Source organism: Drechmeria coniospora, chromosome 03, assembly GCF_001625195.1.
Source record: "Drechmeria coniospora strain ARSEF 6962 chromosome 03, whole genome shotgun sequence".
Lineage (NCBI taxonomy): Eukaryota > Fungi > Ascomycota > Sordariomycetes > Hypocreales > Ophiocordycipitaceae > Drechmeria > Drechmeria coniospora.
Window position 1 is genome coordinate 7,198,701 of NC_054391.1, and position 22,991 is coordinate 7,221,691.

At 56.0% G+C, this 22,991-nt stretch overlaps 7 protein-coding genes across 7 annotated transcripts; 4 read left to right on the plus strand and 3 right to left on the minus strand.

The window, feature by feature from the left end:
* Positions 1-306: 306 nt before the first annotated feature.
* DCS_07742 (Acyl CoA binding family protein) lies at positions 307-1,297 on the minus strand (the record flags this gene model as incomplete). The annotated part of the gene is made up of 3 exons (XM_040805026.1): positions 307-853; positions 916-1,213; positions 1,282-1,297. 3 exons carry the CDS (start codon positions 1,295-1,297, stop codon positions 307-309), a joined length of 861 nt encoding a protein of 286 aa, XP_040655130.1.
* Positions 1,298-2,039: 742 nt separating this feature from the next.
* DCS_07743 (abhydrolase domain-containing protein) lies at positions 2,040-3,074 on the minus strand (the record flags this gene model as incomplete). Its single annotated transcript, XM_040805027.1, has 1 exon — positions 2,040-3,074. One exon carries the CDS (start codon positions 3,072-3,074, stop codon positions 2,040-2,042), a length of 1,035 nt encoding a protein of 344 aa, XP_040655131.1.
* Positions 3,075-5,774: 2,700 nt separating this feature from the next.
* DCS_07744 (Pumilio-family RNA binding repeat protein) lies at positions 5,775-8,202 on the plus strand (the record flags this gene model as incomplete). Its single annotated transcript, XM_040805028.1, has 4 exons — positions 5,775-5,906; positions 5,981-6,934; positions 6,992-7,618; positions 7,675-8,202. 4 exons carry the CDS (start codon positions 5,775-5,777, stop codon positions 8,200-8,202), a joined length of 2,241 nt encoding a protein of 746 aa, XP_040655132.1.
* Positions 8,203-8,966: 764 nt separating this feature from the next.
* On the minus strand, positions 8,967-10,001 carry DCS_07745 (uncharacterized protein; the record flags this gene model as incomplete). Its single annotated transcript, XM_040805029.1, has 4 exons — positions 8,967-9,158; positions 9,222-9,629; positions 9,686-9,904; positions 9,966-10,001. 4 exons carry the CDS (start codon positions 9,999-10,001, stop codon positions 8,967-8,969), a joined length of 855 nt encoding a protein of 284 aa, XP_040655133.1.
* A 376-nt stretch (positions 10,002-10,377) lies between these two features.
* On the plus strand, positions 10,378-12,267 carry DCS_07746 (protein phosphatase 2C; the record flags this gene model as incomplete). The annotated part of the gene is made up of 3 exons (XM_040805030.1): positions 10,378-11,033; positions 11,086-12,084; positions 12,156-12,267. 3 exons carry the CDS (start codon positions 10,378-10,380, stop codon positions 12,265-12,267), a joined length of 1,767 nt encoding a protein of 588 aa, XP_040655134.1.
* A 2,686-nt stretch (positions 12,268-14,953) lies between these two features.
* DCS_07747 (uncharacterized protein) lies at positions 14,954-15,990 on the plus strand (the record flags this gene model as incomplete). Its single annotated transcript, XM_040805031.1, has 3 exons — positions 14,954-15,006; positions 15,054-15,351; positions 15,427-15,990. The coding sequence occupies 3 exons, from the start codon at positions 14,954-14,956 to the stop codon at positions 15,988-15,990; spliced, it is 915 nt and encodes a 304-aa protein (XP_040655135.1).
* A 2,401-nt stretch (positions 15,991-18,391) lies between these two features.
* On the plus strand, positions 18,392-21,044 carry DCS_07748 (involucrin repeat protein; the record flags this gene model as incomplete). The annotated part of the gene is made up of 3 exons (XM_040805032.1): positions 18,392-18,520; positions 18,601-20,883; positions 20,952-21,044. 3 exons carry the CDS (start codon positions 18,392-18,394, stop codon positions 21,042-21,044), a joined length of 2,505 nt encoding a protein of 834 aa, XP_040655136.1.
* Between the last annotated feature and the right edge of the window lie 1,947 nt (positions 21,045-22,991).

Genomic DNA, 22,991 nt, shown 5'->3' on the forward strand with positions numbered 1-22,991 from the left:
GTAGGTGGTAAGCGCAATGACACAGAACGCACCCAGATTGTCGGTCCGTGAACTGGGATGTTGGTGGGCATGGCCTTCACATTGCGGCTTCCTTCTTGTCCATGAACATTCCCCCTTCGTCTCCGTGGCAGGCCCGGATGCTCATATGTACGTATACATATGTATGTATGCATGTAGATATATCATCAGGAGCGGCACCCGTGGTCCTGGTTGGAAGGTAGCCTCCTTCGGAGGAATTGGAATCGCTTCGACGACGGGGGGCGGGGCCTCGGACTCGAAATGTCGAGGGGTTGAACTGTCCGATCGTCATCGAGACGGCAGCACCATTCTGACGTATTCTCTGCCAATTTTCAGAGCCGCTCGCACCAAATCTTCCACCCTCCTGTCCTTGCGCCTGCGCAGCCATATTAAGATGATGGCAAGGATGACGCCGTCGATGGCGAGGTGCCGAAGGATGAGCCACGTCACCCAGCCGAGCCATTTGGGGAAGCTGCGCGCCTTCTTTGACTTCCATTCTCTCCCCGTCACGATCTGCTCCCGAAGGGCGGCCACCTCGGCGGAGAGCTTCGTGATGCCCCGTTCCATCTTTCGCTGCCATCGATTGGTGCGACCACCCTCGGCATCGGCCATGTCCTCGAGATCCATCTGCCTCTGGGACTCGAGCTCGGCCTCGCCTTGCTCGCTCATCGGCGTGAGCATCCTCATCGGGCCCTCGCTTCCGTCTATCGGTTGGAGGAAGCGCCGACCGGCTGCGGAACCGGCTGCCTTGGGCGACGAGTCGGACGAGCTCGGGGAGTTGTGCTTGATTTGGTTCCAAACAAATTCGAGTTCCGTCACGAGTTCCGTCGCATCCCTAGCCAATTCTCGTTTAGCATTGCCCTGACGCAAGCCATAGCAGGTTCTTGGGAATCTCACGTCGTGGTTGCGTATCGATGCATCGTTTCGATCAGTGCCTCGACGTATCTCCGCTTCGCCTCGGTGCGGGCAAGTCCCTTTTGCGAGTTCCACGCATCCCACTTGTCCCGTTCGCGCTGGAGCTCTTCCGATGTCAGTCCGACACCGTGTGTCGGCTGTTCCATGACACCGTCGACGTCACCCTCCATGGCCTGTTTGTAGAGGCCATAGAGACGGAGGCGGTCCGACGGCGGCGGCCGCGATGCACCAGTCTTGGGTATCTTCTTGACCGTGTTGAGAGCGTGAACGAAGACACGATCTGAGCGGAGCCAACTGGTCAGCGTACAGACACTTCACCCTTGTGTGGAGGGTTTCCGTCACACGCACCAACCGAGTCGGCCATGGCGGCGGACTTGCCGAGCCCAGCTGGACGCCCGACGATGTGCTGCGTGTGTCAATATCGCGACGGAATCAAGAGGTAAGGGGTATGGCTGAGGCACGGCTGCGGGTGGGGGACGTGATTTCGATAGGCCAGCGGTTGAACGGTGACGAAGGTAGAAGAAAATGGCAATGGAGATGAAGGCCGTTTTCGTTTTGCGAGATTCCGAAAGGACTGACTGAGGCTGGAAAATGGTGTCCTGATTGAATGGGCGGTCGAATCTGTTCGTGATCGTGATCACTACCGTATCGGCGTTGGTGGGAGTGAATTATTGTGTTCTGAACGGTAACGAAGGCGCCGCTGATGGGCGAAAACGGCGTTTCGTGGTTGGCTGTGGCGGAATTTCGATAGTGCATGACGCTCATCACACAGGGGTTCCGGCCAATACGGCGGCGAGCCGAGGTATTACTGACAGCACAGTCTCGGGGTATGACCTCTCGCGCCTGCCGGGGCTCCACCTTTGGTGACGACAACAACATTAAAATAACGAGTTGTCTGTCCACGAGCACTTTCAAACCGGCAATCAGAGACTGCAATTAGTATTCAGAGTATTGAAATTATGCTTCCTTCGACATTTTCGCCTCATCTTGTAGTACATTTCGTTCAGCTACACCTGCAACCACACCTACTTGGAAGAATTGTAGGACTTGCAATACTGAAGTGGACGTGCAGTCAAGCCGACATGGCCGCCTCATGTGCATCGCAATTACAAGTCCATGGCTGGCTCGGATTCTTGCGCTGTCATAAGAGCCTCCTGAAACGCCTTCTTCTTGCCCTCGTATACTCTCATTAGCTTCTTATTCTCAAGCGCCTGCGCTGCTGCTTTCTGGCCAGCTTCCTTTTTCTGCATTGCTGTTCCCGTTCCGAGATGCTTGTTTACCTCGCCCCATCCGTCCAGATAGACAGCGACTGTATATAGGGGCAGACCGTGGTCCTTGTCCTTCCTGTTGCCGGGAACATCCTCATACCGGATGGTAATACCCTTGACTCCGATGGTAGCCCTCAGCTTGTCCTTTGGGTTAAGGTCTGCCCCTCCCGGCCCGAGGCTCGGAGTCGTGGCCTTGGATGGTTGATTGGCCGCCTGTGCCTTTTCGTATTCTATAATGTGCTCCTTGATGGTTTGGCCCCAGAGGGTTCGGATCCAAGCCATGGCATTCCGTTTTCCATTTTCACCATCCGACGCGATCACAGCGCCAAAGTAAGCTTCGAACATATCGGCTTGCGTCTTGCAGAGATCCTTATCCTTCGAGCTGCCCCGGCCCAAACATCGCTCTTTGCCGAAGTCTGGCGGCAGATGGGCGCGAGCGGGCAGGCCGTACTTTCGAAAGTAGCCCGCAAGCGTCGTATTTCGAACCAGAATCTCGCGCAGTTGGGAGCACCGGCCTGCATGAGTGTGCGTAAAGGTTTGGAAGATCAGCCCGGTCGCGGCAAGCTCAATATACGCATCGCCCAGCCATTCGAGTCGTTCGTAGCTTTCTCCACGCCGACTGGCCCCGGGGTGTGTGAAAGCAGTCTTTTCCAGCTCCGGGTCAAGAATCTTAGGGAGGGGAGGGAGATGTCCGTCTATTTCCGACGATCTCCACGGAATAAAATCAGCCAGCGAAGGCATCGAGCGGAATGCGTCTGGCTCCCCTTTACTGTTATAGTTTGAACCTTCCTTTCTTTGCCTCTTGGCCTCGCCAGCTTCCGCCACTTCGAGACCGTTACTAGTAGTAAGACTGGCGGCTGGACGTTTGCTCATTTTCGGAACCGCAAGCCTTGCCGGAATGAGGGGGGTATAGAGTCAAACCCCGGGGGCTGTACCTGGAATAGGCTTAAATGGATGGGTATATCTCAACTCGATACCGACGTTCGCTCTGCGTGCTTTTGCGCTGGGAACGAAAATGCTTCTGTGACTATGGTTGAGTGTAATGAAGGTAAAAAAAGCCAACAGGTACCACTTCCGTCTGTAGATGCGTACGCATGTACGTAAATGACTTGCAAGAAAGAAAGAATGGATAGGTACGAGAAGTTCCTGGGTAGATAGCAATTTCTACACCCTGGATTGTAGTATGGGTATGGAGTCATGCAATCATCCCCGTGAAAGAGGATATTGTGCAACAACTTTGGATTGTCAGCGATGATGGAACTTGTTGTAGGTAAGTATCTACAGTTATTAGTAGGTTCCGAAGTACTCGAGTTAGTCATGAAGGTGTGCTGTACTTACGAAGTACTTGTAGCATAGCTGCGGTTCAGCGGATCTAGGGAGTACATGTACAACATAGGTACTTACTAGCATCTCAATGCGCACAGATCGGCACGTATCCGTACTTGTACTGTGCATGTATCCAGTACAACTTACGGTACAAGTCCTGTACAGTACTGTGCAAGAAATATTACTTGTATCAATTGTTGCGATTTACGGAGTACTCCGTAAGTGCCACAGTATTACGCTGGACCCACCCTCCTGGATGTGGCTGGTGGCCGACCTTGTCCCAGCCAACCAACCAGCTCAGAGGTACTCCGTCGTCCAACGTCAATTGACCTCAAAAAACCAACTTCAGCTACACACCTAGAACCGCATCCACGGACGCATCCAGGAACCATCATGCAAAATGAGTGTTCCCCGTGCGCGCCTTCTTGACTTGATGAAGGTATCTTCCAGGGATAACCCGTATAGACCTCCAGCTCCAATCCTGTTGCTTACTGTCCTCAGGCACAATGCCAAGTCTTCGCCACGACGTATAATCCTGAGGGGATTCGGATGGGCAATAAGGTGCTGCGACAACGATTAAAGGGACCTGCTGTTGCTGCCTACTATCCGAGGAAAACAGTAACCATAAAAGACGTGAAGCGCGAGTTTGGACCCGTCCTAGCAACCTGGGACAATTCAGAGGAGGATCGTTTCGAATATATTGATGAGTGCGACGAACCACCTGGAGACAATTGCAGCGGCCACATACTGACAAAAGTTACAGGCTGAAGCAACGCGGAAAGAGTGCGCCCAAGAAGAAGAGAACCCCCCCTGGTTTGTTAACGCTCGTCCGAATATGTGGAGGTGTGCGATGCTAATGGCCGTTCGCAGTCGTGGTGGCTGGGAAAAAGCGATGATGCGTGCCTTCGGTGCCGGCGACTAACGGACGATGCCTTGCGTGACGGTGCATTTGGCGACTACTGGGCGACCTATCGAGTCTCGACATGACTTACTGTGCGAGAAGGAGTAGGCGATGGGGACGCCCAGGGATAGACGGGACAGGTACCGTTTGGACGACCCTCAAACGAGATGGTGTATCTATACTCTACTCCTCCATTGGCATGGACCAAGCATGCCGTGTGTGACATCATCTGGGGAAGAAAGGCTGCACGGCAGGACAAGACGGGTTGGCGAGGGACGTCACCTTGTTGCGACCCATCACATAGTTATACCTCAAGAGCGGTCCCTTGGGTCCATCACTTCGGGTGCCTTTACGCTCATAGGGATGCTCTGGGGATGATGGCTAGGCAACATAATCGCCGACCGTCTCGGTGCCAGCAATGAAACCTGACCTGTCCGACTGACTTCCCAATGACGACCGGCCTCGTCTCGTCTGACCTGACGCAGGAATCAAGTATCGGTGAAGCTCAAAAAAGTCACATGCAGTTTGCCCATTCCGTCAAACTGGCTTCCTGGCAATGGATCATGTTGCAGGCAGCAGCAACCTGGCCTTGAAAACCCGCCATCGCAATGCTCGAGCATTGTTTAGGCGAGAAAATGACACCTGACCGGCGGCGAGCACTGAGGTTGGCGACTTCTCGTGCCTGCACACATTGAACCCCAAACAGTACCTACGTACCAGTACTTCCGGGTAGTATTGACGTACCAGAGTTACCTGTTCCGAACAGCACCCTTCCCCCGAGGGAAAATATCATCCTTCCTACATCGCCAACCTCGCTTGAGCCCGAAGCCGACGACGTAAATCCTGCCTTGTACGGCTAACCTGCCACCCGGGGGTAGCCTTGGGGCTTGCCGCAGTTGCCAGCTCTTGCCCGTCCGCTCTTTAGACCACACCTTCTCTGCGACCGGTTGCATTGGCCGAGGTCGTCTTTCTCCAGCCTGCTTTGATCCAAGCTTCTTCCTTTCCCTTCAAACTCTTGCTTGTTTCACACCACCACCGTTCCCATCATTCTCACCACTCCCACCACTCCGACACCGCCACCGTCTTTGATCTCTTCTTGTTCCGTGATCTCGAACATTATATTGCTTCTTCTCTCTGTCACACGTCCGGTCTCGTCCAACTGCAGCCGCAGCGGGCACGACTTTTGCCATGTCGACTGCCGAACCTTGCGCCACGACGGCTCGGCAGGGAGTCTTCGTTTCTAGCAGTACCTTCCATGAGGACGCCACCCCGCATGTTGATGATCGAAGTTCTGCTGCAGGGAATTCCGGCGTATGTTTCCGCACAAGCCCATCACCCCCGTTATTATGCTCTTATCCCAAATCGCCTGCCGTCTGCTGACGAAAGGCGACTATCAGGAGAGCGCCTCGAGTTCCTCGATGGCAACGAACATTTCGGCTCTGTCAACCTCCAAGCTGGCCAACCAAGCAAATCAAAAGGTATGATCCCCTAACCGCCATAAGCTCAGCCGCCCCAAAGCCCGACTACTGGCCAGACACGTTCTCACAAGCAGACGCAGGAAATTTGCACGGCGGGGGACTCTTATCCGATGGATAAATTGCTCGCCAAGCTCACTGCTCAACAAACCGAAACCGGCCAGCAGAACGAGACCATCATTGCGGTCGACGAAGCCAGCGATTCCCACAAAGCATGCTCGGGAACTTTGGAACACGGTGCTTCAAGCAATTCCCTACCCGTCACGCCCGCCACGGACGCCTTCCCGACCACAGCTCCTAGCACGCGCCCTGCCAGCACGGCTCTAGACGACTCCCGTGTCGATAACGACGAGGTGCTGAGGCTGAAACTACAGCTTGCCCGGGCCCAAAGCCAAATCTCGAAACTCGACCACGAGCTGGCAAAAACCAGGTCGATCAAGGCGGATGCTGAAACGCATGGAATCGTTCTTCCCCGAGCTTCCGCAGCCGCTTCTAGGGAGATGACGTGGGCCACTGCCGATGATGGCCAGTCGGACGCCAGTGACACCGCGGCGACCACGGCCTTCAATCGCTCTCGCGGCATCTGGGGCAACCCTAAGGGCCTCTTCGGCAACAATGGTGCCCAAACCTCGCCCAATGAGCTGTCTCCAGCGAACTGGTTCGGAAGCCGCGCCTTCAATCCGGCCTACCTGGAATCGACGCAACCATACACCGCCATTGAGGGATACCGAGGGGAACGCCTCGCGCCTGATGTCGATTCTCTGATGCGCACCCGCGGTGGCCGAGGCAGCCGCTTTGATAACCGCTTGAGTGCTCCGCACCAGTTCACGGGTGGATTTGGGGCCATGAACGGGCCAGTGACCCAGTTTGACTCTGTTGGGGGGCCCATGACTTCGGCCGCCATGAACCCACCCCCTGGCCTCGGGCCCATGGGCATGGGTATGTATCCTCCATACCAGCAGCAGCCTGTCGGGACGCCACTATCCCCTCATGCGTCCGAATTCACCTCCAAGGCAAATTGGAAGAACGAGGTGAGTGGATGATTCATCCAAAGTGGTCCCTGCCGATACAATCTAACGATGGGATAGGTTATCCCGATGGATGGCCCAACTTATCTTCCGGCTACAGAACCTCTGAACTACCGTCGCCTGCTGGACAAGAATGTGAGCGCCAACTGGAAATACATCGTGGATAAGATTGTCTGCAACAACGACCAGCAGGCGTCCATATTTCTTCAGCAGAAACTCAAGGTCGGTAGTCCGGAGCAAAAGTACGAAATCGTCGAGGCCATCGTGGCGCAGGCGTACCCCTTGATGGTCAACCGATTCGGAAATTTTCTCGTCCAACGCTGCTTCGAGCATGGAACTCCAGAGCAGGTCATTAAAATTGCCGAGGCCATTCGGGGAAACACGCTGAACCTTTCCATGGACCCCTTTGGCTGCCACGTGGTGCAGAAGGCGTTCGACTCGGTCCCCGAGGACTACAAGGCCATCATGGTTCACGAGCTTCTTCGACGAATCCCGGAAACTGTCATCCACCGGTACGCCTGTCATGTGTGGCAGAAGCTTTTTGAGCTCCGCTGGACCGAGTCCCCCCCCCAGATCATGAAGTACGTCAATGAGGCCCTCCGAGGAATGTGGCACGAGGTTGCCCTTGGGGAGACGGGGAGCTTGGTGGTCCAGAATATTTTTGAGAACTGTCTCGAGGAGGACAAGGTAGGTGTTGGCCGAGCTACCAACGTCACCGACCCATGTTGACGCTGCTCCGATAGCGCCCTTGCATTGAAGAAGTACTAGCCAACATTGACATTGTCGCGCATGGCCAATTCGGAAACTGGTGCATCCAGCACATCTGTGAGCACGGCGGACCGCCCGACCGCAGCCGCGCCATCGATCACGTTATTCGGTACGCGGCTGAGTACAGCACCGATCAATTCGCCTCCAAGGTTGTCGAGAAGTGCCTGAAGATTGGCGGCACTGACTTCTTGGGTCGATATCTGGATCGAGTGTGCGAAGGCCGCAGGGACAGGACCCGGATCCCCTTGATCGACATTGCGAGCGACCAATATGGCAACTATTTGGTCCAGTGGATCCTGAACAATGCCACAGCCCAGCACCGCGAGGTGGTGGCTGCACACATCCGCAAGCACATGGTGTCACTGCGAGGATCCAAGTTTGGCTCCCGCGTCGGCATGCTGTGCACCAACCACGCCGTCACGACACGACCCGGCCCCGGTGTTGGACCCGGCATGAGCGGCCGCATGGGACCGGGACCACGATTTGGAGGCACCTATCGCTAAGACGGGTTTGACAAATTTGGGCGCAGTCAGGTGGATGCCCTCGCCGTCTCTCCGCCGCCGTCTACCACGCCGGCTGTGGATCGCACCCTCTGATTTGGCCTCTCGTTTCTCATCAGAATGCCGACGGAACAAGAATTTGTCAACGTCTTCTTAGGAACATTTCCCCTTGCACGTAATTTACAGATCACCCGTCATCCTACGCTCAGCTGGCTACTGCCAGTTTGGGTGCATTGGACACATCATGGTTATGGATTTTGCAATATGGAGGAGTCTGCAGTTGTTAATCATGAGGAGAGCTTCCATTCCATGGATAATGGCCAGCATATGCCCAGTCGGCCACTGGAGTCTTGACGACCTGCGCTCAGCTGTGGTGACCCCACCGCCCAGAGTTCGAATCTGCGATGACTTTGTTTTTGGGCGAATGGGCGGGGGCTGAGAGACAGGTTTGCTAGCAAAGCCCCGTAGGCGTGCGGAGGACTGTATTTTGTTTTACGCCGGGGACGCTCACGCCGAAGCAGGACAAAGAAGAAAAGTTAATTGTGTCAAGTAGCTGCGAGGCTCATTAATACACGACTTGTTTTATTATCCCACCTTTGGATTTTGCTTCCAATAGGTCATATCTTTAACGACTCAGGCGGAGTGAAATATACCTAACCCCCCAACGTGTTTCAAGAACTTTCATGCCGTACAGTACGTGATGCTGCCTCGCTCATGTGCGCGGGAAGTGTTCGACATTCGAAATGCTTCGTCTATATACACTGTCTTTACAGCGCATTGTTACTGTGAGCGTTGCAAGCCGATGCTGCGCTCTCTTGGGCCGTCTCCGAGGCCTCAGTTTCGAGCGGCGGGAAGTCTTCATCAAGCGATTGGGGGAGATGGGCTTCAGGAATGGCAGCCGCTGCGTTCTTTTCCCACGGCTTTTTGGGCGCTGTACGAGCGCCGACCGGCTTTACGGACTACAAAACGAGGTAAGAAAGGATGACGGTGGGATGGCGCGTTCGACTGCTTTCAAGACTTACCCTGTCTCTAGCAACGGTGTTGGGTATTTGCTTGATGCCAGGGATTGTCTTCCCCTCCTGAAGCAGCTGAAGCATCTCGGCGAAGGCCATGGGGTAATTCGGCTCCCCGCCGGCTTCGTCTGCGGATCCCGAGGTAGGTTTGCGATCAAGGTAAAGCTCCGCCTTGGGAGCTGCTTGCTGCCATGGCAGGGCAGATCCCTGTGGTTGCTCCGTTTGCTTCGAGGGATCGAGATGGTTCTGCGGTAGAACTTGGGGTGGATGATGATCGGGGTGCCGAGCGAGCCATTCTCGGTAACGATCAAAGTCGATTTGGACGCCTATTCGCTGGGCGTAGTAGAAGATGCGCGCACGGGTGGCGATGTCGGCAGGCGAGTCTTGCGCGTTCTGGAGGATAGCAGCGAGTCCAGACTGCGTCCATCAGCAAGGAGTGAGGAATAGCACAGGCAAGGCAGAGGCATATGCACCAGGAAGGCCTCATCCTTGGCCCAGGGGTAGGAATCGAAGGCCTGGTAGATGGGGTCTTGGTCGGTGAATGAGCGAACGCCATCCGTCTCGGACACTGCCGACGGCTCGTGCTGCTGAGCCATTCGTCTCGCAGCCGCGGTTCGAGCCCGCCGCTCAAGCGTACCGCGTGGACGATGAGTGAGAGAGGTATTCGTAAGTGGATGGGCGAGTGGTGTTTGCTGATTTGTGCCGTATATGGAATTGAGGTTCCTAAGCTTGTACAACCCCGTCTCTAGTTACCAGGTCCATACCGAGGTGTTCCGTTTTACGGAGCATAAGAACGAAAAGGTACTCGGTACGGATACTCGTTTCGTCTTTTGCTTGGTAAGTGCTTCATAGGCTTGGGGCAGTATTATTACTAGGCAATAGTTGCTTGGCGGCACGATTATCGGAGGAGTTCACGAGAGGGGTTGGGCGGCCAATAACGACTCACTCCTCCGTCTCCACTCCCAACCTCCAACGATCGGCTTCAAGTTCCAAACGGCCAAACGACTCTCACACCTCACCACCTAGCGCCGTCATTCACGTTCGCGCCATCACAATACTCGTTGCGGCGGCTTTGCGGTTTGCTTAATTGTACGGAGCACCCTGTGGACCTCATTGTTGTGCGGCCATCAGTTGTCGTCGCTCCCAGGAACCATCCGCCGCTCCGATGCATCGAGCCGCCGCTCGAGCGTTTCGGACGACTTCGATTTACGTCAGCGCAGTCCGCAACCTCTCCCGCATCTCGTTGCGAAGCTCACGACGCGCCTTCTTGTCACCCTCGAACCACTCGTCCCAGACGTCGCACCCCCATGTGCAGCTGAGGTCCTCCATGTACTTCCGCCGGCTTCCCGTCGCCCTCGTCTCCAGCCTCGTCGTCGGATACGGCGCCTGGTACTCCTACAACTCGTCATCGAGCAACCCCGGTGCCTCGTTTGGTTCACAGAGCTTCACGTCGTCTCAGGGAGCTGTCACGGGCACGGGGGCCCCTGCGCCGACCCGCACCGTCCTGGTCGTCGGCGCGGACGAGATTAGACAAGGGACCATCGTTGGCGAGGGACCGATCCTAAAGCAGTCAGGCGATGACGGCCAACGCATTGTCGAGATGCTAACACCCGAACAAGCCACCCAAAAGATGCGACGCTTGGAACAGTCGTACCATGTGAACCGTGGCCCAGGCGTTACGCGATACGACCTCGTTCAGCTTTCGAGCAACGACCCGATCGAGGACGACCACGCCGAGAAGATTGTCGAGGTCCCTGGTCGGATCGACGGAGCTGATGGAAACGTCGACTGGATGTTCTGGGGCGTCTTCGATGGCCACTCGTGAGTGCAGCCGTCCTTTGCCAGTGGCGATGATACTCATCCTTTCCTCTAGCGGCTGGACCACATCGGCGACTCTGCGCGAGAGCCTCATAAGCTACGTTGCACGAGAACTGAACGACACCTACAAGTCGGCGAAGAGCAACACGCCAACGGCCGAAGCCATTGACCTGGCGATCAAGACTGGCTTTAACCGCTTGGATGACGAGATAGTGCACAAGAGCGTCGAGAAGGTTTTCAAGGCGAGTTCCAAGGCCGTGGCCGCAGAACTGCTGCAACCAGCTCTTTCCGGTTCCTGCGCCCTGCTTTCATTCTACGACAGCAGAAGCAAGCTGCTCCGCGTCGCATGTACAGGCGACTCCCGCGCCGTATTGGGCCGTCGCGCATCCTCTGGCAAGTGGACGGCGACGGCGCTGTCGGAGGACCAGACTGGTGGGAACCCCCAGGAGGCTGCTCGACTCCGCAAGGAGCACCCTGGAGAGGAGCACGTGGTCCGCAACGGCCGCATACTCGGAGGGTTGGAACCGTCCCGTGCTTTCGGTGATGCCGTCTACAAGTGGAGTCGGGATGTTGCTGGAAAGCTGCGCTCCAACTTCTTCGGTCGTAGCCCGTCTCCTCTGCTCAAGACTCCACCGTACGTCACCGCCGAGCCCATTATCACGACGACCAAGATGGAGCCGGAGAAGGGTGACTTTGTCGTGTTGGCCACCGACGGCCTATGGGAGATGCTGACGAACGACGAGGTTGTCGGTCTCGTCGGCCAGTGGATCGAAACGCAGACGGCCGGCTCGCATTTGGAGAACGCGTGGTCCAAGATATTCGGCTCCACCAGCAAACCTCTGCCTGTCGAGCAGAGCAAGGGTACCGCGGAGGACGGGCAGAGGACGCCGATCCGTGTCCAGCAGTGGGGGATCAACCCAGACGCCAAGGATCGCTTCGCCTTCAAGGACAAGAACGTAGCAACGCATCTGGTGCGCAACGCGCTCGGCGGCACGAACGACGAGCAAGTGTGCGCTCTTCTAACCCTGCCGGCTCCCTTCTCAAGACGATACCGGTACGTCATTTTCGATGCACCTTTTGCTTCGTCTCCCGCGCGTTTGGGACGAGCTGACCTTTCATGAATAGGGATGATTTGACTGTCCAAGTCATCTTCTTCGGAAACGGCGACAAGACGGGCGAGGTGACGGTCAACCTGGATGCCACTGCGGAGCAGGACGCGCCCAAGGCGAAGCTTTAAGTAGCCCAGCCCAGCCTGAGCATGCGCAGCAACGGCGCAGGCACCGACATCTGCTGCTGCTCGATGGCCTCTGCTGCGACAGCCTTGCTTGCCGGCATCTGGCAGAGGTGAACTCGAACGATTCGCACGCGACGTCCGCCAGCTCTTGCCTTTATGGCGTCGGCTAGTGACACGTGCGGCCGCTTTTCGGGCTGCTCAGGCATTTGTTTGCGTGTTCTTTTTTTTCTCAACGTCCACACTGCCCCGGGTAAGGATTTTGTTGCATCGAGGGCGTACAACGGCTCTGGTCTGGGTCTTGGGGGGCGAACGGGAGAATTTCACATGGCGGCTTACTCGGCGGAACTGTATCGAGTAGGCGCAGGTCGAGACGTGGCCGTTATGCATCATCCGGCTTTTCATACTACTAATCAATGACCTGTAATTCCGACAGCCTTCTCCATCGTTTAGGGGTGTACGAGCCGATGCCTATGCGTGTGCAGCAAGGCGAACGGCATCTCTATATTCGTAGGTTGCAGCCACCTCTCCCCACCCACGTGTCGTTGAAGTCCCTGCCCACTTCGGATTGCACGCCAACCTCGATGCTTGAACGCGATGTCGGCCGCGAGGGGACAGGGAAATATGCGGAAAGCTTGAAATATGTCATCCATTGGGACAAACGAAACGAAACGGGTTGGGTGTGACGGCGCCAGGGTATGCATGCCACGAGGCGCGTACGAGGCCCATAGCAAAGAGCGGCCCAGTGTGAGAGAGTTGAGGTTGGAGTCATCGTTGGAGCGATAAATATTCCACCATTGTGGAAGTGTCGACGGCATGCCGCGGCCGATATTGCCGAAGGCGGGAACAGTGCTTGTGCATCGCCAAACCGATAGCAGATTCAAGCCCGACTAATAGGAAAGATATGCTTCGAATGAAGAGATATTGCCAGAGTGCTGGTTGGAAGGGAGAGGAGCGGACGACGAATGGTACCTGGCCGCCTAGACGGCAGCAGACCGTCGTAAGCTTTGGAAGGAGTTTCAACCGCAGGCGATAGAGGGAGTTTGAGAGCCAAGGGAATCAAAAACGTAGGTTGTGCCTCCTTGCAGTCATCATCATGATCAAATGAAGGGCGTCAAATTCGTCATGGAAAGCTTTCCATCGGCCAGAAAATGCCGCAGTTGGAACGGCGGCGGGCTGATGGAGCTCATTCGACGGCCTAGGGCAGGATCCAGAGTTGAAGCGAGACTCCATCACCATCCGAAGACACCAGGAGGCCATGATTCCGGGTCGATGTCCTCGGGGCGACGGGCCAGCAGCTTGGACATAAAATACAGAACAACGAGCAGGCTTGGTTCGGCATGGGAGAAGGCGAGATTGATGTAGACGAGGTGGGTGAGGAAGACGATGTGATTCAGGACGAGCGAGCCCACATTGGACAGAGGCATATTCCCGAGAACAGCGAGGGGAGAGGCAACGGTTGACGTCGCGCTGATGCTGCAGCGGAAGTGATTGCGCCGATACTGGAAGCTTGCGCGGCACCCTGTTCCGCGTACCGAGGGTATGTTTGCCGAGATGAATCGTTATTAGTCCTCTTGATGGATGTTGATTGCGGCGAGAATGGAACCAATGGCAAGACGATAAGATGAACCGAACATGTGAAAACATCAAGGCATGCTGGAAGAAGGGAATGGAGGCTGCGGCATTGCGAGAGTGAACCGGTGCGTTCTGCAGCTGATTGTGTTGACGAAGGATGCAGGCACCTGATCAACGGACTTGGTGGCCCAGCATTAGCACTCCAGGTGGTACCCCTCACTGTTGCGGCAACAACCAGTACCAGTACTCCGTGCCTTTGCATTCGTACTTATTTTGTACTCCCGTACTCTATACATGTCGGAAAGTTATTAACCCGTACTTTATGCAGAGGCACAGCCATGATACCAGTTTCCTCACAGAACTTTCCCCCTTCTTTCTTGCGTGTACATGTACCAGGATGCATGTACTATGGGTCATCCTTTCGATGGGCTGCCGCCGGGGCATCCAAGATATTGGGAGGACTAATCGCGAGGATTTTGCCTGCAAATTTTATTACAAGTCGGTAGTACTGCTATGGAGGACAGCGAGTACCAACCTTGGGGACGAATCATAGACGCTGTGTTCTAATCGACGTCAGGGAGACGAGTTTGTACCGATGCAGGCAAGTCCCCTGCGGTGGAGCGACAAGTTGTGAAATGGGTGTAATATTCTAGATGTACGGAGTACTGTACATGCAAGGAGAAGCATCCCGTGCACTTGGTTTAGTGGCCTCCAAGTAGTGCCTTGTTTGTACTGCGAGTGCCCGTAGTGTAATTGGGCACCTATTGGTGCTGCAATGCCAACTATTACTACTAACCTACTACCTTAGGTACCTAAGTAGGTACTAGGCACCTACTGTACTCTGTAGGTACACTTACTTATGTAAGTAGTACTCACCTACGAGCACCTGGATTTCAGTTTGCTTCCACGACAGTCAATCGACAAGGGGAAAACGTACTCGTTCCGCTCCGAGCACGAGTGCAAGTACGGTCCGGAGCGTATTTCGCATCTAATGCTGGAATCAAGCGCGCGAAGTCCCGTGCTGGCTGTGCTGGCTTTGGACGGAGTTGAGCCCAAGCTCGAGTCGAGTTGTTAAGCGGTTCATGGCCGCACGTGACACCTCGTCATCCCATGCATGATGCCACCTTCGCCGCCAGGCTCAGATTCCGACTATGGGCAGAGCAAGCTCACGTACGCCCACACGGCCAGCTCATTCGATGCTCTGGGAGCCGCGATAGCACGCCCAACCATGCAACAAAGCTTCTGAGACGGCTTGCAGCAATGACCTTCACTCACGCTCCCGTCACGCGGCTCGCGGTCTTGGGGCTCGTTTCGGCCTCGATCGCCGCGAGCATGCTCGACATCAAGCATTACTTCTACATTCTCATCGACACCCACCTCTGGCGATACCGGCAACTCTGGCGCCTCCTGGCGTATCAGCTGTGCTACACCAACTCGGCCGAGGTGCTCTTCGCCGCCATGTCGTTGTACAATCTCCGAGTCGTCGAGAGGTTCTGGGGGCCCCGGAAGTACGCGGTGAGTGAACCCAAGGCCCGTGTCGCGGCGCCATGAGGGTTTATCCGAAGGCTTATGATCGTCCGTCATCACCAGTCATTCCTCGTCATCGCCTTTCTCCTCACCGCCGTCGTGCCCCCCCTGATCATGGCCGTCCTGCGCCCGCTGTGGCCAGGCCTCTTCAACTACGTGCCGGCTGGTCCGACGCCCGTCATCTTCGCCGTCCTCGCCCAGTTCTACGCCATGGTTCCGCACATGTACAAGTACCAGGTGGCCACCTCCCAGGCGCCGCCGACGAGCGAACCCTTCTCCGGCTTGACCTTCTCCGACAAGTCGTACCAGTACATCATCGCCTTTCACCTCTCCCTCCTGCAGTGGCCTGGCTCCATCGTCGGCGCCGCCGCAGGCTGGCTCGTCGGCCACGCCTGGAGGGGCGGCGTGCTCCCCGCCCCGCTCGTCGCATGGCGACTCCCCGGCTGGATGGTCGGCCTCAGCTCGCAGCGACGAAGCGCCGAGTTTGACGGCCTGCGAAGGAGACTCGAGGTCGAGACGTTGGCCGCCGGCGTCTCTACCGGCGTCCAAGGCCAAGCCGACGCTTCCTTAACGGAAAGAAGACCGCTGCGGCAGCAGATTGTTGACCAGTTCCGCGAAGCATTGTAGCACGACACGCGTCGCATACACTTTTCGTATACGGTACAGGTACGGCATAGACTTGGGGGTGGGCGTTTCAGGTGACACGAAGCCGGTCCGTGGTTGAATTTCTTTCAAACTGCGACGTGGCGGAGCAATCAAACATTGCCCGCGGCGAACCATGGATGCGCACGTACTCCGCAATTACATGTCGTGTAGTAATAATACGGGCTGATTCCAAACGCGCGATCACTACAGAGTACGCGTCCTATCCTCGACACAAAATTGCCAAGTGCTGGCCACAGCCTTTTTTTTTTTGGGCGTACACTGTAATTATTGCTGCACTACCAATCGTAGTCGTCAAGGGAGGATCTCGCCAACAACATTATGCCGATAGCCTAATTGTACGTTCGAGCGGTTGTTTTCCGTCGTGAAGGGGCGAAGCGCGCCGGGGCCGTACATGAGTGTGAATTCCTAGTCCCTCGACGTGCAAACGGGACTAAATTTCCACCGTACTAGCAGAAAAAGAGCTGCGGGCTACGGAGTACAAAACATGTTATTCTAATGAATGCACACAATACAGATGGAGATAGGCATCATCAATGTCGGTTCGGCCATTTCGTGGAATGAATGCAGTGAACGAACGTGGGCCATCCATGTGCCTGCCTACCAGTGGTGGCACGAAATTATTGTGCATGCAATGTGAGTACGAAGTACTCCGTACATGTATAATACTACGACGGAAAAAAAGGTATTCACCACAGTGCAGCTGGGCACGCTCCAGTGCAGGGAGAGAGTTGATAAGCCACTGGAGCAACAAGGAAGAACATAAAAACGAATAAAGAAACCCACGATGGGCTACCATGGACCACACACGCTCCTGCAGATCGCAATCGATCGCTCCTATTTCTGAACTTCATGCGGACCTGGGACGACTGGTGACGGAGACGCAACACCGGGAGTCACCTCGGCAACTGCCTACACGCCGCGGCGATTCGTGTGGAGAAGATTCTAACGCTATACCGTACAAGTACTGCACTGTGTGTACGCCGAAGTCGAGCACGATGATAAATTGTGTTCCCGAACAATCGATGCACCCTCATAACATGTACTTACAGTATTATTTTTCTCTATAAGCAAGCACTTTCTCGCGCAAGTATTCCATAGTACTTGTACTCGCTTCCCTGCCACCTTGGTTCTATCACCCTGGTATTATAGCATGGTGCAGGCTGGAGGGAAGGGTACGGCAACTAATATGGAGTACTGTACTCCGTACAGCACACCGTATCCATACCAATAACGTATTCGTACCGCTTAAGTATGTAGTACGTACTTAGGTACTACAAGGGAATTAAGTACGCAGTACGGAGTAATACTCCGCATACTTAACTTTACTCATGAATTACTTCAGGGCGTCGGATTGGCCCAATCCTCTCTGTGGACAAGTACCTGCATTCAAGTGTTAGGCACGGAGGAATTACGGCTCATGTAAGTAGTAGTATACTTACTACTAAAGCAAGTCAAAAAATATATCTGCTCAAAGTCCTGCTGGTGGTACCTAAGTACAGTACAGTACAGTACAGTACTCCGGAGTGGGGTCTATCAGAGCATCTTGAAGTATCCCTACCTATGCACCCCTCCCTTAGGTGGTACCTACAGTACTACTTGTAGGTACTGTAAGTAAGTACTGGCCTAGGGGTATCTGGTACTTGATGCCCAGTACGGAGTACCTTCCGTACTGATACATACTTAGTTGTACTTAAGTACTGCACCGTACGCCCTAGCCTACCAACAACTCACGAGTAGCGTAATTGGACGCTACTTGCTTGTACGTACTAGTAGGTACCTGCTTGGTACTTCAACAGGGTAATATTCTTAACCACGATGCAGGTACTGCTTCGTACCTGCAAACATTGTGTACTTGTGTACGGAGTCCAACTAGACAATCACTGGTTGGTACCAGACTTTCGGAGTCAGTCACCAGCCAGCCTCTCCGCTGACTGCTGACCACGAATCGTCTTCTCGCCTTACTCGTTTAATTCTCGTCGCCTCCTTTTCCCGCTCCTCTCACCACACACCAAAGCGCACGTTTCATGTTTTCTCTTCTCCGTCTGCACGGCCTACGTCCCTCATTTCTGGATATCTGCAAGTAAATGCCCGTCTCGCCTCTTTCTCTTCTCGCTTCTTTTTTGGATCTTGCCCTTCCCGCGACCGACCGAACCGCGGAGGGCGCCGATCGAGACAAACGCGCGGCTCGAGCACACGAATCGACAAACGTCGGCCGGTCGACCGCCCTGCCCTCGTCGTCGACCGCGAATATCCCATCGTTCGAACGTCGAACATTACGGCCGCATCCCATTCTTGTCTAATGTGTTTATGAAAACGACGGACGTGACGTGACGGGGCGTTACCGGAGGACGCGCTTGCCACCATGAACGGCTACGGGGCCTCCAAACTACCCCGCCGGAGTTCGTCGGGTACTGATAGCAAGATCACGCTGGATGGGTACAGGAGAGATGCGCCCAACCTGTTCGACAAGGCCACGCCTCAGTACGCCCTTGTGAGTGACCCGTCCGATGAACAGCGGCCGTCGTGCCGTCGTGCCACTCCGTTCTCGTATCCTAAACCAACGTGCCGCAGGCGAACCCGAATCTGGGGCAGAAATCAGGCGTCGTCGACCTCAAAGACCCTATACAGATCCACCTTCTCACCGAGACGGCGCTCTCCGACAGCAAGGGCTTCGAGGTCCTGACGCAGGAAGACGTCGATGAGCTGAAGAAGGAGTCCCAGCTCCTCCTGCAAAGAGTCGAGTCGACGAAGAAAAACCTGGCCATCCAATCGAAATACCGCGATGCCGCCGTCTCCATGTTCAAGCTGTCGCGGCCGGGCGACGCCAACTCGATCGAGGCCGAAAAGGAGATGGCGTCGTGCGAACGGAAGTGCGAGGGACTGGCGGCCGAATTGTTCAACTTGGAGAAGCGACTGATGATTCCTCAACGGCGACTTCTCGAGCACACCGCCGGCGTCCTTCAGCTCACCCACAAGGCGTCGAGGAAGAAAGGCCAAGGCTTGGATGGCCAGCCCATCCAAGGCATCCCCGGCAGCCCCGAGAGCCTCTACACCTACACGCAGAGCAGAAACAGCCTCGAGCAGGCGTCGGACGAAAACTACGCCGACGACCCGAGCCTGTATCAGTTGGAGTCCCTCGACGGCGTTCAGGCGAGGGCCCAAGCGAGGAAGAACCCGATCGAGATACCGATGAAGTCGCCCATCCGGGAGCAGAACCAGTTGCGCGGAGAAGTCGACCGCGTGCGGGAAGAAAACATGCAGCTGCGGGGCCAAACGGACATGCTCATCAAGAAACTCCAAGGCTTGAACACGCATCTTCGCGAGACCATCGTCAAGTTCAACCCGGAAGTCAACAAGGCGTACCTGGATCCGCCTGCCGTCACGGCGGCGCAGGATGACAGGCTTGCCGAGCTGCTGAAGAGCCAAGTGGAATACCTCGAAAGCGGCTTGGTCGCCGTTCAGGCGGAGCAGGACTCCTTCGCCGGGGGCAGGGAGGTTGGGGAGAGAATATACTCGTTGAACCTGCAACTGAGGGACCTGCTGATGCATTCGGACCCCCACTACACGCCGGAGCCGATTCCTCCGGAAAACGAGATGCAGCGTCAGTTCGGCTACCTCGAGGACTCGCTCCGCCTCGCCGGCTCACGGCTCGGAGGGCCGTCGAAGGGCGACGGTGCCGAGACGGGCCCGGTGCTCACGGACCTCTGGAACAGCATACAGAACGGCTTCAAGGAGACCAAGAGGCGCAAGGACGAGCGCCGGAGAACGCGGGGCGACAAGGGGGCGTCGGACGAGGATGACATGTCCGAGGACGAGGCGTTCAACACGACCGAGTCCTACTCCATCTCCTCCTTCGCCACGAGGGTGCAATGGTTGCAGTCGCAAGCGTCGACGCTCAAGGACCAGAAATACGTGCTCAAGCGGCAGATAAAGCAGCAGCGCGAACTGAACAACAAATCCGACGCCGAGAAGGACGTGGAGCTCGACCGGCTCCGGGAGGAAACGGACCAATGCCGGCAGCGGTTGGCCAAGGCCGAGAGCGAATCGACCGAGGCCCAGACGATGCTGTCCAAGGCGCGACAGGACCTCGAGAGGTCCAGAGGCGCCGCCAGCGCGACGGAGAGCATGCAGACGCAGCTGCAAGATCGCGATGCAAAGATCAACACCCTCGAGACGAAGCTTCGCGACGCCCAGAGCAGCCTCGCGGCGGCCGAGAGCCAGAGCGGCGGTTCGGGCGAGAAGCTCACGAAGCTGGAGACGGAAATCACCGGCCTGCGACGGCAGAAGACGGCGGCGGAGGAGAATGCCCGAAATTTAGGCAAAGAATTGGGGGAGAAGACGGTGAAGCTGGAGGCGAGCGCCAAGGCGATCAAGGGCAAGGAGGACGAGATGGACCTCCTCAAGATGACGCTGGCCGAGCTGAAAACCGAGGCGACCATCGCCAAGGCCGAGCTGGACGGCGCATATGGAACGCGTGCAGAGCGGGCGGCCGACGTCGCCGCGGTCAAGAACGGCGGCGACATCGTCAAACTGCAGAACCAGGTGGAGAGGCTCAAGAAGGAGCTCGGCGAGACGGTCGGCGAGCTCGAAGGCATCACCAAGGAAACCATCGGGGCCGAGCGCGAGAAGCTCGACCTCGAGACGAAGCTCGACGAGGCGCTGATGGCCAAGGCCGCGCTCGAGGTCGATGTGGGCAAGTCGAGCGAGAGGGTGGCCAAACTGCAGGAGGAGCTGGACAGCATGCGGCTGAAGGCCTCCCCCGGAGGGGTCCGCGGCGCCGGCGCGTCGATGCTCAGCGAGCAGTTCAGGGCGACGATGAGGGAGGAGCGCAAGAAGTTTCAGGAGGACCTGAGGGTGCGTACTGTGATTCCCCGTGCGCGGCGCAGACGAGGTCCGAGATTGACGGCTAACCATGACGATAGGAGGAGCGCACCAAGTGCCGCAGGCTGGAAGACGAGCTCAGCCGACTGAAGCGAGGGCAGGGGCCGGGAAAAAGCCCGCTGAGCCCTCGATGATGCGGCGTGCGAAGCGACGGTCCGGAACCCTCTCGACCGCTCGGCTCACCCGTCCCCCCTTGCTCGTCTCCGGCCAAAAACCCACCCACCCACAGCTGGTGACGGGCCGCGCGCAAGCTTCGCTCGCCTCGACGCCCGTTTGCGGCACATTCTTGTACTTATACCACTGCCGACTTTTCTTCCCTTTCTTCCCTCTTTCTTACTTTTCTCATTATTGCGCCGCCATCACGACGGTTCCACTCGACGGCCGGATACCATTATACCATCGGATTATACCATAGCCTTTTGGGAGGAGGAAGGGGCCTTTTTCCTTCCACGCCACTGTTCTGCTCCGTTACGTCGTCGCACATGGTCGGACGCGGCACGGCAGACTTGTACATTGACACGGATCCAGGCTGCCGGATGAAGGGAAGCGGGTGATTTTGGATGATTGCATGAAAGGGCTGGGGCAAACGGCTTGTTGGATCATGTTACGAATTCGGAGTGTACCATACTATCTGCATGCCCAAACAAAGGCCAGAGATGGCCAGATATAACGTCAGCGTCGGCATATGACTCTTTCCTATACGCCCTGGGCGATCAATACGCTCCCCAACAGTGACGTGCTTGGTGGCTAACAGGCCTGCTCGCCTTGACAGGTACATGTGCCCGGGTACGCAACAGCAGCAGCAACACCAACAACAACAACAGAGTATATGCATCGAAAAACGCTGGGGGATTCAGCCCAACTGGACCTGGACCGTCTACTGACTGACTGATGTTGATTTTACTCACGATGAAGCTGGGTGTCACAACACCGATGTTCACGGAAGATGGAGACTTTCACCGGGTCTGAACGGACGGCAGGGGCTGAGGTGTCGATGGCTGCGCGGCCACTAGGATGGCCGTTGGCGTATTGGCTTGCTTCTACGATGTGATGTCTGAGTGACACTGGGGCGAAGCACAAGGTCATAGGCGTAGGACTTGTGCCCACTCCTGCCTGTGTGGCACCATTCACCTCTCAGCTCCTTTGCGAGAGAGCCGAGAGAATTGACGGTACACGCATGATCGTTAGTGTGGTTGGTGTACAGGAGGTTTACTGCAGAAAGTCACCATTAGTAATGCTGAGGCTTTGCGCGCAGACACTAATGTCGACTAACTTGCGGTTGGAGCCGTCCCGCACGATGCACACGTAACTTCCCGTAATTGTTTGTTTTTCGCTCATGGTTGACCCAAGGACATGTGGATGACTTGTTTGGTGATGGGGTAGAATAGGAGAACAATAGATTACTTGTGCTCTACTGGTCACGTGTGGTTGGGCCTCGTTCTGATGCAAGGTGTAAGTAGTAACACGAAGGCATACGCAGTACGTGCTTACGACATACAAAGAGCGGAGGAGACACTATCTCTCGAAGGACTCTGTCAAAAACAACTCATGGGTAGTATAAGAGACTTGCTAGTATAAATACTGGCATACTTTCATGACACCAAAGAGTACAGTACACCATACGGATGCCCAAATTTCAGCAGGCAGTACGTATAGGCAGAGTCGGAAGTATGCTTCATATGGACCAAGGTACCATGGCGAGGGACTATTCACCTAGCACTACATTGTATAACAGCGGCACTACTGTGATTGCATGAGGTTTGCGAGCCATGGATAGTTGAGATGTGTCCTTGTATTTGGTCGAGATTGGATCGGCATGGATGGATCGAAGGGCAGATGCGGAGGAAGACGCGGAGGACGATGCGGAGCGGAGCGGATCGGAACTGAGCGGAGCGGAGCGGATTCTGGGCGGGGGCAGCGGGCGGTGCGACGAGGCGGTGCGGAACCCGTCAGCAGCACGATGCACCGCGACGACGTCGGAGGCGACGACAATCTTCGGTCTTTCTGGCTTATTGGCCAGCTACGTGGCAGCAGCACGCGTCCGCACTTGTGGGGTCGGTACGGAGAGCAGTCTTAGCATC